Source organism: Strix aluco, chromosome 20, assembly GCF_031877795.1.
Source record: "Strix aluco isolate bStrAlu1 chromosome 20, bStrAlu1.hap1, whole genome shotgun sequence".
NCBI lineage: Eukaryota > Metazoa > Chordata > Aves > Strigiformes > Strigidae > Strix > Strix aluco.
Window position 1 is genome coordinate 5208481 of NC_133950.1, and position 14572 is coordinate 5223052.

At 44.6% G+C, this 14572-nt stretch overlaps 1 protein-coding gene across 11 annotated transcripts in view; it reads right to left on the reverse strand.

Moving 5' to 3' along the window:
• The window catches only part of SLC31A1 (solute carrier family 31 member 1), a 28552-nt gene that overhangs the window by 13699 nt on the left and 281 nt on the right, over window positions 1-14572 (reverse strand). For 2 of the 11 annotated variants that reach the window (XM_074846556.1, XM_074846558.1), the window contains exon 1: window positions 13469-14400. The exons of 3 other annotated variants lie outside the window; for them this stretch is intronic. In XM_074846556.1, the coding sequence (XP_074702657.1) occupies window positions 13469-13471 (3 nt within the window). In that variant the 5' untranslated portion in view covers window positions 13472-14400. Of the gene's footprint in view, window positions 1-35; window positions 144-12704; window positions 13433-13468; window positions 14401-14572 lie in introns of those variants that run through there. 6 more of the 11 variants (XM_074846557.1, XM_074846552.1, XM_074846553.1 and 3 more) reach the window with 6 other exon arrangements.

Here is a 14572-nt window from a genome sequence, read left to right on the forward strand (position 1 = left end):
GCAAGCAGAAGAATGGGATTTTAAAAATAACCTACAGGGCTGTTAGTTTTTCATGAAGGGAGAAATCCATGGAGGAGAACTGATCCTCTGTCATCAGCTCCATCAAGGATCCCAGGCTGGAACCATTGCAGCAGTCGTGGATGCTGAAGGTGACGGCAGAGAACAAGGCATATCAGAAATGCTCTGTTGTTCATGAGCCATGTCACAGCTGAGATAGACCCTGACAAACCCTAAAGGCAGAATATGGGGAGAATCACAGAATCACAGAATCAACTAGGTTGGAAAGGACCTTGAAGATCATCTAGTCCAACCATTAACCTAGCACTGCCAGTTCCCATCTACACCATATCTCTCAGCGCTGTGTCGACCCTACTCTTAAACACCTCCAGGGATGGGGACTCCACCACCTCCCTGGGCAATCCATTCCACTGCCTAATAACCCGTTCTGTAAAGAAATACTTCCTGACATCTAGTCTAAACCTTCCTTGGCGCAACTTGAGGCCATTCCCTCTTGTCCTATCGCTTGTTACTTGGTTAAAGAGGCTCATGCCCAGCTCTCTGCACCCTCCTTTCAGACAGCTGTAGAGGGCGATGAGGTCTCCCCTCAGCCTCCTCTTCTCCAGACTAACCCACGAGAGTGTGAAGCAAAGTCTCTTGCCATCCATGCAGGGAGGTTTGGGGGTGAAGGATTAAGCCAGGGTTCAGTTCAGGTTCTCTGCAGATCACACGGCTGGGGCCAATAATCATGCTCTGCGAGTACATGCCACTTCCTCAGTGCCCAGGGGAACTCATGGGGGGGCCTCTGGGTCTTTGCAAAGATCACAAGAGAGCCCTGCCAAGTGGAGTCATTTTGCTTTTTTCTCACACTCATCTGAGCTGCAAACCACTGCCACCGTTTGCTCATTTTATTCTTACCGAATCCTTTTCTTTCCCACATTTCCCACTTGTACCAATACATGCTTGTCCCTCTCACTATAGGGCTCCTCTGTCCCCAAGAGACAGGCTGCACCCTCTGCATGTAACTATCGCATAGCACTCATGGACATGGCAAAAAAAAAAAAAAGAAAAAAAAGAAAGAAAGAAGTGGTCCAATTTCCGACTATGAATTCCAGTTGAAGTGCTGGCTCACACAGGCTTCCTGGAGTTACACAACACTATTTGGCAGCTCGGCGCAGTTATATACGTTAACCAGCTTTTAATTAAGATGAAGAATAAAAGAAGTTGATAAAGTTGAAAAAGGGTTCAACCCTGAAGGTCCTGTCCTTTGCTTTGAACCAAAGCAACACTCAGCTATACAACTAAGGCAAAGCGGGTCGCATTCACTTAGCACAATCCCCATTACTAGAGGAGGGGCCAGAGCTCTTCCTCTCAGCATGGCCACAATCACGTCCCTTTGATGGAGTTTATTTTCATAGCAAACTTGTCTGGTCACCTTCTGTTAGAGACCCTGCTTGATCTGCTTCCCTAGAAGGGGATGGTCATTCCTCATCTTGCAACTTCTGCAGACTCCTCAGGAAATCTCTGAAATCTTTGAACAAGAAAAAGAACCCAAAACAACTAAGGACAGACTGTTCTTTACAGGACAATGCACTGAACTTCATGAAGCGAAGCATCATGCCAGCCCATGTCATTACTAACAGGCCCAATGAAGTGAAAGGCAGCAGAAAACAACCCTGCAGAGCAGAACACCGAAGACTGTAAGACTGATAACAGTGGAGGAAAGGCTGAGAAATGCTGGCAACAGATGTGTAGAGATGGAGAAAATAATGGTGATTTAGGTAGGCAGAGCAACAGACTCCTCTCCTGACAAGCTTTTTGCTCAGCCATTCTGAAACTGCAGGAGATGGAAAAGCAATAAATGCAGGATAGTCCTGAGAAGCACAGCAAAACTGCAGAGTCCTTGCCAACGCTCTCCTGGCTGTAACCTCATTTCTGCTAGAGAAGTCTGACACAGCCCAGGTTCAACCACGTGGAACGCACACAAAGCTTTGCATCGAGATCCAAGAGTGATCCTCTACTATCTCAGAGAGGGTCCCAAACTCCCAATCAAGCTACAAGCTGGCAGTTAAGACTAGATGACTGTTGTACATCCCTTCCAACTTAACTATCCGATCCTACCCTACCCTACCCGCCACTTGTGCTGGCCACCTCTCAATCCTTGCCTCAGCAGAACAGGATTACTTCCACAACGACCACATCAACCTTTACCAAGAGGTGACAGAACCAATGCTGTCACTTCTTGGTTTGTCTTTTTCTCACAAAGTCTAGGTCAGCAGTGCAGGGGGGACTACATCAGCACAGCAATCAGTAGAAACTCCCCTCATCTACAAGAGAATCCTGGACACATTCCCATGCAGAGTAGTGAACATTATTGACAGAAGAACTGCAATCTTAGAGACCCATCCACACCTCCAACCACTGGGACAAATCTCGGGGTCACCACCTACACATGCTCTCCAGGCTGCCCCACTCTTGACAGGATGTGAGACAGTAACACCATCCCTTCAGCACCGCAGCAACAAGCTGCTTCTTACCATCCCCTATAGAGTGCTAAAAGTTAAAATGTTTTTGAAGGGGCACAATAGGATTTTGAGCTCAGAATATGGCATCTGTACATGTGACTAGATCATTTTCACGTCGTTGTAAATACAACACAGTCCTTGACCTGACAAATGCACAAGGGTAGGAAAGGCACGATACAAGGAATGATGCTGGAATTGGATCTGGCAGCTCCTATTCACCACAGGGTACAGGCTTGCAAACTGCAGCCTAGTGTCTGTCTGTTTTGCAGCATTGCTGAGCGCACATCTGTTGCAGAAGTGTGGCTCAAGGGAGTTATTTTTCAGTGATGGACAGATGCTAAAAGCTGTCATGAGGCTGAGAATGGTTGGTGAACTGTGTGTGCACAGCTCTTATCCACACAAAGGACAGCCAGGCAGGACACAGCAAGCAAGTTCTGGAAAAACTGATGTCATAAATGACATGATCTGAAGTATTCTACTACACCAGCAATAACTTGCTACCATCCTGATAACACATGAGTACTTTCAACCTGAGTGAACCCAAAGGAACCTGCAGTTCCCAGTGGGGCACTTTCAAAGGATCTGAGCATATTCCACCCTTGGCCGTCTTTGACAATCCCAGTCAGAGAGACTATTATAAACTGAGCAAAAGTGCAGTTCAGGGAACAAAGCATGGCTCACCTGGCCCAGAGCCACCCACCCGCTGACCAGAAGCAGAAGGCCAGGAACAGACATGTCAACCACAAGTTGTTTTTTTTACTGCTAACAAACACCAATGGACATTATAGTCAGTATTCAGAAAGGTGAGATGCTACATCAGCAGACAGTGAACTCAAACGCTGACAAAGACGATACCAATTAAAAGGTGGTTAGGATCTCTTCAATAGTTCAGAGTTTGCCTGTTCATCTCCAAGTCACAAAACTGTCCCCTTTTTCATGTTGCTGCTCCAGCTACAACAGAATAGCACCCACCTCCAGCCAGCTCTTCTCACTGGGCACGGAAAACAAGGTCATGCAAGTGTCATACCAGGTGTCAAAGCCAAAGCAGATCAGTTCTGCAGCAGGCCTGTGGCTTTTGCACTCAGAAGAAACAACTTGCCATGCTCAAGCCCATCACAAGCACAATTTCTTCCGTTCTCTACGTGTGCGGTATTTCCCCCCTCCCTGTTTTCACTTCTCTATTTCTTTCACCACTAGCCTTCGGGATCCTTGCTCTGCACTGTTTATTGTTCTCCTTTCTGTCTAGCCTGATGAAGCAGACCCTTTTCTGACACCCAACAGCACAGAAATTTCTGGAGAGCAACAGAATTGGGGCACCTCAGAACATGCAGGAGCTGAGGAGTGAATGCCAGTCCCACAGCTCCCAAAGCAGAGAAGATGACATACAAAAGATGACTCAAGCACTCATCCGGAGAGGAAGGATGGCATTAGAGATGCCAAAACTGACAGAGGATGCTACGTTACAATTTCTTTATAAAACATCCAGGCTAAAGGGCTCCTACAAAAGCATGTCAGACACCAAAATTCCTTATAGCCAACGCCAGCATGAATTCAGAGCTAGTACTAACAAGTTTCCATCAAAGGCAATTCCCAGGAGGCATCTACAGAAGAACCTCTTCAGCACTCCCTGGGCATGTCAAAGACTTCTGAAGCAATTACCCCAGGACCGCAGTCTGGCAGGCCACTTTATCGTAGCTTCATCTCTCTTCCTCAGATCATCAAGGGTATGAAACAGTAACACAGTAATACTTACCCATGGCACAACCCACATCACCAAAAAAACAGTATTTGGCATCCAGAGAGGAGAAACCTGAAGGCCTCCCCTTCCCCCCAGGGACCATGCTGTGTTTAAGCAGAGATAAGGCAGAATGGCTTAAATCCCAGTGGCTTAACAGGCTTCCCTGGGATGCCAGAAGAGCTGAGTGCAGTCTGCTTACCATGCATGGCCAGAAATGCAAGGACCCTCCCACTGAAAACCGCTTTAGTGCTCGCTTGTCAGCAGAAGAGAGCTACCTAACCCTCCTCCTTACCCATGGAGAGAAACAGGACAGCAGCAGGAAGAGGAGACAGAAAAGAAGTGCCATGTGACCTGTATTTTCCAAGATTATGTAACTTCTTGAATAAATAGAGACTTTCTTATCCTCTGTGGTGGTTTCTGCAGAGACATTACACAACTGAGCACAAGAATGGCGACCAGGGAGATGTGATCCATATGGTCAGAGAGCAGGAAACACCCTGCTGCCTCACCGTATGCTGAGGAACAAGTGGGACAGAGTCCTGAGCCTTGCAATACTCTTCAAAAACTTTTTAATCTAAAAAAAAAAAAAAATATTTGGAACCGTATTGTAGATAACTTCTGCTGCCTTAGAAAACCCAGGCCTAGCGAAGAACTTCTCTTCCTATTTTATACGCCCTAATCAAGAACAGCTTCTAGCATGCATTCTTCTACCTACAATAGACTTTTTTTAAATTAAGGGAAAACTTAAATCTTAAAATGAAAAAAAACCTTTTGTGCACAAGGTTCGCCATTATGTTCACTAATTCATCATCCAGATTCCTGCAGGTTCACGCCACTTGCACCATTGGTATGTCTGAAAAGGAGCCAGCCTGTCTCACAAAAAGAGTGTCTCTGTCCAGAGGGTAAGGAGTTGTATTATTGTTTGTGACCATTCAGTGGCCATGTGCAGAAGCATTCCCTCTGTCAGGAACGCTAGATATGTCAGGATGAGAGACAAGGTACTACTTGCAAGTTAATACCTGATAAACCATTACTACATGGTTTGCTGAAGTGGGAAGGACACAAACCAGGCTAAACAGTATAAACAGCTCTGACCAGATCAATTTAAAATGGTGCCTTCTAGCCTTAAGCCCTGTAAGACTGTAAAATAATCTCAGGAGACACAAAATGAAACCAGGAGTCAGCAAGTGCATTCCCAAGTAAGCCAGCAAAAATTTCCTCAGCTGCAAAAATGCCATGTGACTCAATGTGCCCTAAAAGTGCATTACCTGGCCTTTAATACAGGTGCAAGATTACAGATGCTATCTATAGCAACATCATAAATACCTTTGTCTCATGTAGATAAAACTAATACTGAGGGTAATAAAAAAGGATGGCATCAGTTTATTACAGGCCTTGTAAAACAGAGCCTAAAGTCCATCAACACGGATGATTCAAAGACTCACAGAAGATTTCTAGATCTTACCCTACTTGCCCTTGTTCCACATGTCACCGCAGGAAGACTTGTGGTTAAGTCACAGAACCGTTGAAGTTTAAGAGACCTCCTGAGATCATCCCGAGCAGGCTCGGCTGGAGCAGGCTGCCCAATCAGCGCCCTGCTACTCCCTGAACACGACGACTGCACATGCAGTTTGATAACTGTACACATCAAGGACTTATCGGTTCTTGCAGAGATGGTGAGGAGCTGCTCTGTGCTCTGGAGAGCAAGGCCATCATTTATGGACCCAGATACAGATCCTGTAGTTGAACTAAAAAGCTCCTGTTCTTCAACATGCTGTGAATCCTTTGGCAGAGAAATATTCTCCAGTGAACTCGGGCAATGCCTGAGGCACTGCACTGCGGTGGTAACAAAGATAATTTTAAATTAATGGATCAGCTGATAACAACCTAGCCATTTACACAAACCTGCACTTGTGGAAAATAAGCTCATTTTTCCCCTCTGGCTGTTTTTCAACATCATAACCAGACTTAGCCCAGAAAAGGGAACATTTGTACAAGTTCTGAACAGGTTTTCAGGTATGTTTTGAGAATCTGGAGAAGAAAACCACCCTCCAGAACTTCTTGTTAACTAAGTTTTAGGAATCCATTCCACACACATGATATGGGACATTGGTTTAAGCAATTCATATACATTATTCCAGGTCCAGTACTGCCACATCACAGAGAAACACTTTCATTGTGCATCTGCTTCCACATGTGAAAGCTTCCTTGAATAACAATCCCAGGAGCACATTTCACTCATTTCTTTTCAGATTTAAGTAGTTGTTTGTCTATAATTACTCCTTAGATGTGTGTCCATGTGCAGACGCAGCACTTTAAGGTGGCCACTCAACCATTCACCTTCCCTGGAGCTGTCACGTTCCAGCCTGTGCCAGACGTTGCCGCAATAGCCGCGCGTTGTTGATGTCAGCTCCTATGGGAATACGCTGGGACTTCCAATTCCTGTTCTGGCGTGTCAGGGTCACCTTTTAAATGTAGGCTTTTCACTAAAGACCTAATAGTTCGCAAGACTGACTTTTAGAAGAATACTTATGCTTTCCCTGCTTGCAGAAGGGAAATGAATGCGTGTTCAAATAATTCTGCATCACCATCTATGACTCTCCCTCAAAACAAAAGCTTGTTCTACCACAACCAAGAATCAAACTCTTTTGTGCTTCAATTGTTCAAAACACCTGTTGTTTTGAGAAGCCCGAAGCTGTTTCTGAGCAAAATGCAAGGTAGAACACAGGTCATCATCAGCAAAATCCATTCCACTCTGGTTTTAATTATGCCCAGAAAGTCGATCTCTGTTTCTGCAGATGGTTAACACCAAATTATACATCACCAGAGGCACTTTTCTACTCTTGCTCCGTGATCTTGGATAGCAGCAAGAGGACGGAACATGTGATATATAAATAGCTTCCAGGTAGTAATGCAAATACTTGTAAGAGTCTGGAGAACAAATTCATAGTCCTAGTCCACAGAACAGAGCACCTCTACATTTTCGCTTTTGGAAATGCAAAAATACAGTCCCACCTCACTCAACTCAGCAAGGTAGGAGATTTCCTGGGATATTAAGAAGAGGGAAAGGGCAATGAAATGAAGCCATTCTCTGGGAAGGAACTTGTCTTTGGAAGAGCCTTGGCCTCATGATGCTCTTCTGATAGGACTACCTCTAGGGCATGGAAAGCTAGAACAAATAGCGATCAACAAATTTTTTATTTTAGTTATGAGTGACAATAAACCACTCTGGGAAAAAGCTTCGAACGCTGCCTTTTTCATCTAGCTTTCAAACCCTTGGACTGCCACAGAGTTGTTAATCCAGAGCAGAAATGATTCAGAGCTAAAAAAAGCTGAGTACTTACTATTCCAGAGACAGGTTTTCCATCTACTGACTTCAGGAGAGCAGCCTTCTCCAAACAGGCAACAAGTCTGAGACGGATCAAAGTTTCTAAACTTTCAGATAATGCTGACAAGCAGAACGCATATCATTATCTATATCAAAGGCTAATCATTAACTACTGCTCAGATTTAGCTATGATCACTTTTACTCCATTTTAAGCCTATTTATTGCTCGACCTGCAGCCTATTTCAAACCAGACCCATTACTTGCAATACGGTCAGTGGGAGATATCTACATGCAGCTTCTCCTAACTGTGCAAAACAGGGGTAAGGGCTGAAGTAATGGGGATTTCTGCTACATTCTACTCATGGTGAAACCATCCCTCACAAAATATTGACAATCCCTATTGTTACAGCCAAAGATTTCGTATGACCCAAGATAAATATTTACTGCTCGGACTATGCAGCCCACTGAAGGCATAAGTCAATCATGTTAGGACCAGACCAAGGACTGGGATGCTCACATAAAGATCCATGTAACAGTGAAAGTAACTCCTGAGTCTTCCTCATGAGATCTTTGCAAAGATGCAAAGAGATTTTAGAACTCCCTGACCAGATTAAATGTGTTGCAGAGATTACTTTCAAACACAAAACACATTTCAAACATTAATTTCTCTGACAGAAAAATTAGTGTTCTGCTTACTTTTGGATGCTGTAACAAAGCAAGCTTAGTTTCTTTTAGTATCTACCCCATAATGAAAAAAAGTGATGTTTTCAAAGCTATAGGACAGTTTTTAGGAGCTTGGGGGAGCAGTAAGAAGTAACAAGGCAGATACAAATCGTGCAGAAATTCTTCAACAATATGTACAAGACAAATCCTGTTGGGGTAGCTGGCTCACTGACCTCTCTGATCGCAAAGCTGGTGTCAGCAATTGTTATGGAAAATGTGACAAAGGAGAAAAAGTGCAAGAAGTATAGTTGTACTGTGCTCTGCGATACAAGTGTCCTTATTGTAGAGGCAGTGGTTTCAAGCAAGATCAAAAGCAAGAGTTACACAAAAAGGGATCAACTGGCAAACAGTGCACGTGATCTTACTATTGTGAGGTACTGGAGGGCTTTACTTAAGGAATTCAGCTTACTTAAGGAATTAAGGAAAGTCATGCTGCTGAGAAAAGGTTTTTAAACTATATATCTTACCAAAGAAGCAAAACAGTCAGAATAAAGTCTATTAGGCTTTACTATCCATATAGCAGGATATCCTACCGACACTTCTCTGTTTATGCTTTGTATGAAGACAGTAGCACAAAAACAGCTCTTCATGTACAACCAAACCTGTTGCAGGAACACAACGGCAGCTGTAAAACTCCCAACTATCCTTCTTTTAAATTGTTTAGGCTTCAGTTTCACACTACCTGTAACATACTGCTCCAGCATACTTCAGTCTCACCTGATGGCACCTTAAACATTAAGGTTCTTGTGAGATAACGTCTTGGGATAAGTTAATGAAGGGCACCAAAGCCAATGGTAACTTGATTTGTATAAAACTCTCCTGGCAGAGAACCCAGAAATCATGACTCAGTCTCTTGTCAAATCCATTAGACCAGGCGATCAGACAAACAAGGGAACCATAAAAAAGACAACTGAGAAAACCAGACCAACGCTGGCTGCATTTCACTTCCACAGTATTCCAAGGCTGGGTGTGTTCCTCGGGAGCTTGTGCTTCTACTTCCCTTATCACTTTGATGTACGAGGGTTGACTTAACCATATCGGAAATGCACACGGTATCTGGCTGCCTCCCACGGGGCGCTGCACTGACGGCAGCCGCTGCGCTCGCTTCCCGAGGGCTGCAGGAGAATGAACTGGGATCGCCTGCCTGCTGGGAGCACTGGCTTTGAGTCTGCTCCATGTTTGTTAGTGTTTTTCTTTCCCAAGTAAAGGATGCAAGCTGGAAAATGCAGTCAAGCTGTGACAATACGTTATCAAGTCTATTTAGTACAATGCCTTTCAGAACAGGAAAAGTTACCTGAGGGAGCAACCGATTAATCAGATCCCTGGCTCTCAGTGCAGCCTCCATCCAGAAAATATGGAGGAGCCCAACCAGGAGCTGCAGGGAGCTGCTGAGCTGCACAGCGCTGAGGCCAGGTGCTCAGCCTGCACCAGGACAGCACAGAGCTGCTCCAGAGCTGCTCTGATTCTCCCATACAGAGTGCATTCACCATGTGAAAGAAATCAGACAAGGAGCAGGTTGGGTCACAGGGACGAGCATCTCCACAGGGAGGCTGAAGCCATACGCCTTTCAAGTAGCTGCTTTTCCAAGCTCACAAAGGAGCAGGCTAGCCAGTTGGCTAACAGGCATTAGCTTGTAAGCTCAGGAAGTGCACTGCACTTTGGAGGTGACCTGAAAGTACTTTTTAATCCTACAGATCCGAGTCCAATTATATTATCTCCAATGTGAAAAAAAGCCTGAAAGTGTATTTACTGCACACACTCATTCCCCTAAGAAGAGACGCATTAAGTGTGGAAAAAAGAAAAAAAAAGTGAAGACTGTCAGAATTTCTCTTATCCAGGTTAGCCAAAAGATCAGCTAAATATATCACAAAGCTCATATTCCAAGCTCATAAACCTTCATCAGCAGAATGAGATATGAATCCTTGATAACAAATGAGCATGTGTGGGAACAGAGGCTTTGTTAAAGTGAAGTAGCTCTCACGAAGTCTCAGGACTTGGTGCACTCGCTGTTAGTTTCATGGCAGAACAGCTGTATTCTTTTCCTAGTTTTCCCCCAGCTTCTCAGGCTTGATACCAGGATGTGCTGAGCATCCAGTGAGAATAGAAGATGCTTAATCACTTCCAACATTTTTGGCCTGTGATCTAGAGCTACCATGGTCTGCTATATTAATTTAGATAAACATTAGAGTGAACAGATTATATGCATGTACAACTTTTTAAACAGATTATAAATGACATTCACATCCCTGGTACAACGACTGTCAGATTTTCTAATATGATATACATGCGGAGTGAAAGAACAAAAAGAAAAGTTTAAAATATTTTCCACACAAGCAATTGTTCTAGCTAGCAATCACGGTTCTTCAAGTGCCACTGGAAACCAACAGGACCCTTGCAGATATGAATTGGTGAGCCAGAGGGAATAAAAGACATTGCAAAACCTACATTGGGAAGATGACATTAAAGATTGCAGAAACAGAGAAGGAAGGACAAAAAGGAGATATTTCATCACAGCCTCCTGCTTCTAGGTTGGCTTCTAAATCAGAAAAGTCTAATTCCAGGACCAGCAAATGAAAGGCTTTATAAAGTTACTTTGTAGTGCAGCAAAATAAGAGTTTAATTTGTTTACAATAACTAGTCTCATTATTTTCTACATTAGCAGATTCCAGCTTCCAGCTGAAAAAAAGGTTAATGAAAAATCATTGGTCTCGAGTCCCCTGGGACTTGATTGGGAACATTTCCAGAAAATTAGATTGAAACAAAAGGCAATGGAGTAGATTAACTAAGATTGGATTTCCCAGAGAAAAGCAACATAAACCAGACTGAGTCTTTTTCATCTTTCCCTAAGAAAAAATTGCCAAGACTCCCAGTGATTTCCTGGCAGACTTTCAGAGAAGTTCATGCTGGCAATTTGCTTCAGCTCAACTTCACAAAATTCTGATGCAGATTACTGCTTTCAGGGTGACCTTCGGCCAAGTGTGGAGAAGGCAGGTCTGCAGAGGCATGAAATCTTCCTGTTGGGTAGAGGGATCTTTACAGAAAATACAGAAACCAAAAAGGAAAGGAGAAAATATTACATTTTAGTTCAAAGAACAAAAAGTTCTGTCTTCTCTCTGACCTAATGTCTGATTGGAAACCAAGATAGCTGAAAGGAAGCTCCTTAGTGCCCTGACTCAAAACTCACTGTGTGAACACGGTAGATCTCATCTACTTGCACTAGAAGACTGTTAAAAATCAGTATTCTCAGCGCCTCCCCTTCTCAAGCATTAAGCTTTTGTTTGGGGATAGAGTGTCTCACTAATCTAAAACTTGAAGTTACACTGTAAAGGGGTGAGAGAAGAATCCTCCCAAACCTCTTTTCTAAAAAGGAAGAAAAAAAACCACAAACCTTCTAACGTTCTTGTCCTTGCACCATTGCAAGTCAGAGTAAGTGGCAGGGACTATACCTTTACAACACAAAAAAGCAAACATGCACAAAGCTTATTGGAAAGCTTATTTAATTCCTCCTCTCTACTGGCAGAAATTATTCTAATTCTCAGCCTAGTTAAAAAACTGCTCTAGATTAGAAATCTCATACGAAATTAAAATAATTCTCTGTAACTTCCAACAAGCAGCAAAATCTCAGTAGAAAACAGCCATACAAAATTTCTCAGTCCTCAGTACAAAGTTGTGTGGGAACCTGCAACTCCTGCTAGTTTTATTCTTTTCAATCTTTTTTTTTTTCAGTGACAGTGGGGGAGTAGAAGAAGAAAAAACCTGCTTACTCCAAAAATATTTGCCTTTGTAGCAAAAAGCATCACTTCAATTTTGTACTGTGCAGCAGGGCAGTCCCAGTCAGCTTCACCATGTTCACAGTTATGAAGCCAACATGCATGTAAATAGCAATATTTACACATCACTTCCAGTGTCCCCTTTTTAATGAAGGATGGAAAAAAAGTAATGCATGATCCAAAGCTTGGTGAAAGCCTCAGGAAATATTACATCATCAGTTATATGAATTGGGACCATTAAATTGAACACTAACTTACCCTATACATCACATATTGTTACTCATGAAAAATACTGCAAAACCTTTATTTACCTCAGGGTCAAGCAGAGGCAAGTTAAGATCAAACGCATTAAAAGTGAATTTAATAAATACTTGCAAAGAGAGTTTAATCCACCTTTGCACAAAATGCCATACTACTAAGCATTCTGAAGCTTGGAATTTGAGCACAAATGGGAAAAATTGGTCTGTGACTGGGAACTCATGTGGAGCCACAAGCCTGCTGCAAACTCAAATGCAGGAGAGGGCTATGAACAAAGCTTAAATAAAAAAAATGACAAGTGGCTAAGACAGGGCTTAGACGTGATGCTTGCCATAGTGCCACAGTCTGTACTCCGAGCTACCTACCCACTTCACTGGCATTAAGACTTGCCAGCACTGGTCCCAGTGTGGGAAAGCACATCAGGTTCTCAGCTAAAACGTTGTTCACAGGATGGGAATCCTTGATTGTACCAGAACAGTTATGTTTTTGCTTCCAAGTTAAACTTTGTCCTAAAAAAAAAGAAAAAAGTTGGGTACAGGCATAACATTACCCGTACCTAAAAAAACCCTAAACTCAAGTGCAACACTAGGACTTAGCCATACAGGTCTTCACCATTTAAAAAAACCAAAAATCTATCTTAACTGCCCACTTGATAGAAATAGGGAAGGAGGCAAAGCAACAAACTATCTCTTCATCTACCCAACACAGGAACCACACCTCCTATTTGAAGTTAATGTCCACCTGCCACATCAAGATAGGAACAATCTGCTCCCATTAGGAATTTACATCAAATTATTGTATAATTATCATGTGTGTGCGTAGGTTTTATTAACAGAAACAAGGCTTCTGACCCCATGCAGGTTTCATTCTAAAATAATCACACATTCCACAATAAAAAAGCTACTTAATATTACCCCTAGTCTTTTCCCTTTACAACTGAAATCACTGATATCCCAATCATGTTGCATTCTCACTGCAACAAAACACCCAAATTACTGCAAACACAGCACTAAAACAGACCTGGCAACTTTGTGCTCAGACTCAAACATCCTAAAAATAGCTATTATTACAAATTTCCAGTCAGTGCCAGAGTATACTCAAAGCCAGGAAGTTATTCAACCCTTATTACCATTTTGCTCTCCCCTGCAGTTGGTTTTGCTGCATTTCAACATCATCTGGTTCTGAAGTCCTGAATAAAGACAAGGCAGCGGGTCTCACAAAGCACCTAGAGATACCAGCTTCTCGAGGAGAAAAAAGCAACAAAAGGCACATATTTCTCAAGCTACAAGGCAAAGATAGAAAATTGCTTAACGAGGGCCAGCTCAGATGTTTTTAAAACCAATATACTCTTCTGATGCTAAGAAGAAAGGGTGTTACACAGCAGTTGTTGCCTCTTGGTAACTGAGAAGTAGGAGAACCAAATCTGGAGCCTGCCAGCACCCGTGTGTCTCTAACCTTCCTGCTGCGAGAGCCTACCACAGGTCACATAATCACCTCGGTTGGAAAAGACCTTGAAGCTCCTCCAGTCCAACCATGAACCTCACACTGACCGTTCCCAACCCCACCAGATCCCTCAGCGCTGGGTCAACCCGACTCTTCAACCCCTCCAGGGATGGGGACTCCCCCCCTGCCCTGGGCAGCCCATTCCAACGCCCAACAACCCCTTCTGCAAAGAAATCCTTCCTAATATCTAGGTCTGCAGGGTCACTACCAAGCGGCACAAGCAGAGCAATGAAACCACCCTTTGGCAAAGCCAAACCACCCCCTGGAGACAGGCCGGCCACGAGCCCCTGAGGGGTGACGGCTTCCCCTCGGGGCATCTCCACCGCAAGGGCGGCCCATGGCGACCCAGGGCGCGCAGCCGTCACCTTGGGAGCAAACACGCTCCCGCTCGCAAAGCCAGGCCGGCGGCTCCACCGGGAGCCCCTGCCGGGGAGCCGCTGCGGGGGTGCTTCCCGCACGATCACCGGGCTCCCCTGCCGCGCTGCCCGGGAAAGGCGCCGCCGAGGCCCGCTGCTCCCCTAGGCCGCGGGCCGGCCTGGGGCTGCCTGTCCCCTCAGGTACCCCCGCGGTGACCCCGCCGCTGACAGGCCGCCCCGGCCGCCTCACGCCCGGCCCGAGGCCCCCGCGGCCCGCCAAGGGCATCCGGGAGGCGGCGGCGGCGGCGGCCGCGGGCCCGCTCAGGCGCGGGGGGCGGGGGGGGCGCGAGGCCACCCTGATCCGGTACGTCACT